At 40.8% G+C, this 3,217-nt stretch overlaps 1 protein-coding gene across 1 annotated transcript; it reads left to right on the top strand.

Moving 5' to 3' along the window:
* The first annotated feature begins 1,301 nt into the window (after positions 1-1,301).
* Positions 1,302-2,182, top strand: LOC133568516 (protamine-like protein). The gene has a single exon (XM_061920538.1). The coding sequence runs from the start codon at positions 1,502-1,504 to the stop codon at positions 2,069-2,071; it is 570 nt and encodes a 189-aa protein (XP_061776522.1). The 5' UTR covers positions 1,302-1,501; the 3' UTR covers positions 2,072-2,182.
* The last annotated feature ends 1,035 nt before the right edge of the window (positions 2,183-3,217 follow it).

Here is a 3,217-nt window from a genome sequence, read left to right on the forward strand (position 1 = left end):
ATCTCGGCTGGAGCATAGTTGGTTGCTCGTATCAAGTACACAATCACAATGATGCCATCGGCACAAGTCACAGAATATACACATGTATATGCATGCATATACATATATATATGCATGCCCATACATACATACACACACACACACACATATATATATATATATATATATATATATATATATATATATATGTCTTGATTGGATTATCCAGAGAATAGTGCTCGATACCGTGGTAGAGCGCAATGTGTAGGTGTGGGAAAAATCACAAGACTACTGAAGTAGTAGATGAAGTAGTCTTGTGATTTTTCCCACACCTACATATATATATACATACATACATACATACATATATATGCATATATATATATATATAAATATGCGACCCCAAAGGGAATACGCGGTAGAAAATGTATATATATATATATATATATATATATATATATATATGTATATATATATATATATATATATATATATATATATATATATATATATATATATATATATATATATGTATATGTATATACATACATACATACATATATACATACGCTACAATACGTAATACTTTAATGTTGGTCATTATAAACATACATATACATACATATATGTGTATACATACAGTACATATACATATATATATATGTATATATATATATATATATATATATATACAGAATGTATAGATACATACAATAAAATACATGTGTGTATATATATGTACATATACTGTATATAATTACATATATGTGTGTGTATCAATTCATGTGTGCATATATATATATATATATGTATATATATATATGCACACATGAATTGATTGATTGATACTTTTATTAGTATATTGCACAGATCAATACATATTCCGTACAATTGACCACTAAATGGTAACACCCGAATACGTTTTTCAAGTTGTTTCAATCGGGGTGCACGGTAATCCATTTATGGTAATACATATATTGAATGATGGTAATGAATATATTATGAGTGTTCAGATATACACCACAAATAAACATCAACATGTACTCATAGGTGCACAGAAACATGAGCCGTATAGATAAAACATGTTTTATTTGGAACATTTTGCACATGGTTACAAATGATTGTATAATCTGGATTCATTCAAATGAACCGGCCGTGTAAATAATCGAACGGTGACGTGTGCTATGTCGTCACGGTGACGTCATTAGTTAAAGATTACGACATCTCAATTTATGCGTCACCGGGTGCCGGCGCGTAATTACGCATCACACTTTGTGCTAAAGGCTCAGCGCTCTCTCAAACCTGCACGTACAGAGCGATGAGACCCCGCAAAACCTTACGAAATGCCTTTTGCCCACACGCTCAACATTTTATGAGAACATTTTAAAGCCTAACAAGAAGTTGAGAGAGACGCGCTGTGGTGTTGGAGCGCAAACGACACAGTTTCGAAAAACAAAAACAAACAAACAAAAAAAAAGACAAGTCGAGACATCACTCAGTGATTTCTAGTTGGAATTGAACAATGTCGGCGTCACTTGCACCTTTAGGTCCGAGGAGAGCCAGAAAGAGGAGCGGCCCCACGGTGTCCACGCTCATCCTCAACGCCGTCTCCTCCCACGAGGGCCCGCGCGGCGTGTCGCTGGTGGCCCTCAAGAAGGTGCTGAAGGCCAGCGGCTACGACGTGATCCGGAACAGAGGCCGGATCCGCCTCACCATCCGGAGGCTGGTGACGCAGAAGTACATCCGGCGCACCAGAGGCAAAGGAGTTTCCGGCTCCTTCAAGATCAACGCCAAGGCGCTTGCGCGACGCGGCGCTAGGAAGGGCCGGCGGAGGAGGAGGAGGAGGAGGAGGGGGCGGAGGAGGGAAGCCGGAGCGGCCGGGGGGAGGAGGAGGAGGAGGAGGAACCCCAGGAGGGGCCGCTCCAGGGGGAGGCGCAGGAGGACCACCCCTCCGGTGAAAAAGAGGCCAGCCCGGAGGAGGAGTAGGAGAGCCCCGAGAAGAAGATCCAGGAAGCCTAGGGTGGTCAAACGCAGGAGGCCTCAACCCACCAACACCCGCAGCAGGAGGAGGAGGAGGAGGAGGGTGTATTAGGACCCCCAAAAAGGTGGTCCTGGCATCCAGACGGCACATATGGACTAATAATGTATTGATAATGAAGCTATATTTTTCCTTCTATAATAAGGACTAATAATCCTGCTGTCTCAGCACTTAATTATTTTCCACAATGTCCATGTTGTGTTATTAAAAATAAAAAAACAAACACTTTAATTGCTATTAAACGCGTTTAACGTCATTGTTTTTAAACCAGTTGATCTGCCGTCTCTTTTCTGCTCTGGGAGATGAGACGTGGACCCCGACTTAAAAAAGCTGAAAAACTTATTCGGGTCGGGTGTTACCATTTAGTAGTCAGTTCTCCCGTCCAAAGGCAAAACCCAGTAACTCAATTTTGGTCAAAACTGAGCTGATAATAATTTTGGAGTTCCTAGGTGATATGCTTTACATTAGTGTATGCGATATTTTAATTTGTTACGTGAGTAAGCTGTTACGCACATGGCAGGACTTAGCAACTACCACATAACCGTGTAGATACAACAGAAAAACCTAGTATCTCAAGGGACCAATCGGAGCTTCTTTGTCAGTCGCCTTATTGTCTTTAATGAGACATTTGCACGAATGGGGGCCGACGGTCAACCTGATTATGTGATATTATGGCACGAGGGGATATTTGGAAGATTGGCCCAGGACGTTGCAAGCACCTTCATTAAATGTATTGTTCTTGATTCTTCCCCTTGCATACTCTTTTGGGCAGATAACTGTGGAGGTCAAAATAAAAACTGGACGCTGTACACGGCTCTTGCCCAATGTGCAAACGCAGAATGGGGCCCACCCGAGATTGTGATAAAATATCTGGAGAAAGGGCACACGTTCATAAGAGCAGATTCAATCCATGGCTCAATCGGCAAGAAAATGAAAGCTCAAGAAAACATCTACACGTTTGATGACTTTGGAGATCTTTGTAAGACAGCATCAAGATGGATTGGTTTTCGTTTGTTTTCTCAAAATCAGCTAGAAGTGAGTTACTAGGTTTTGCCTTTGGACGGGAGAATTGTACGGAATATGTACTGAACTGTGCAATCTACTAATAAAAGTATCATTCAATCAATCAATCAATGGGGGGCACATATTAGGTGACCTGAGGTCGACGCACTAGCTGTTCGTAGAGCCAAATCCATGCAG

Source organism: Nerophis ophidion, linkage group LG01 (genome assembly GCF_033978795.1).
Source record: "Nerophis ophidion isolate RoL-2023_Sa linkage group LG01, RoL_Noph_v1.0, whole genome shotgun sequence".
NCBI classification, from domain to species: domain Eukaryota; kingdom Metazoa; phylum Chordata; class Actinopteri; order Syngnathiformes; family Syngnathidae; genus Nerophis; species Nerophis ophidion.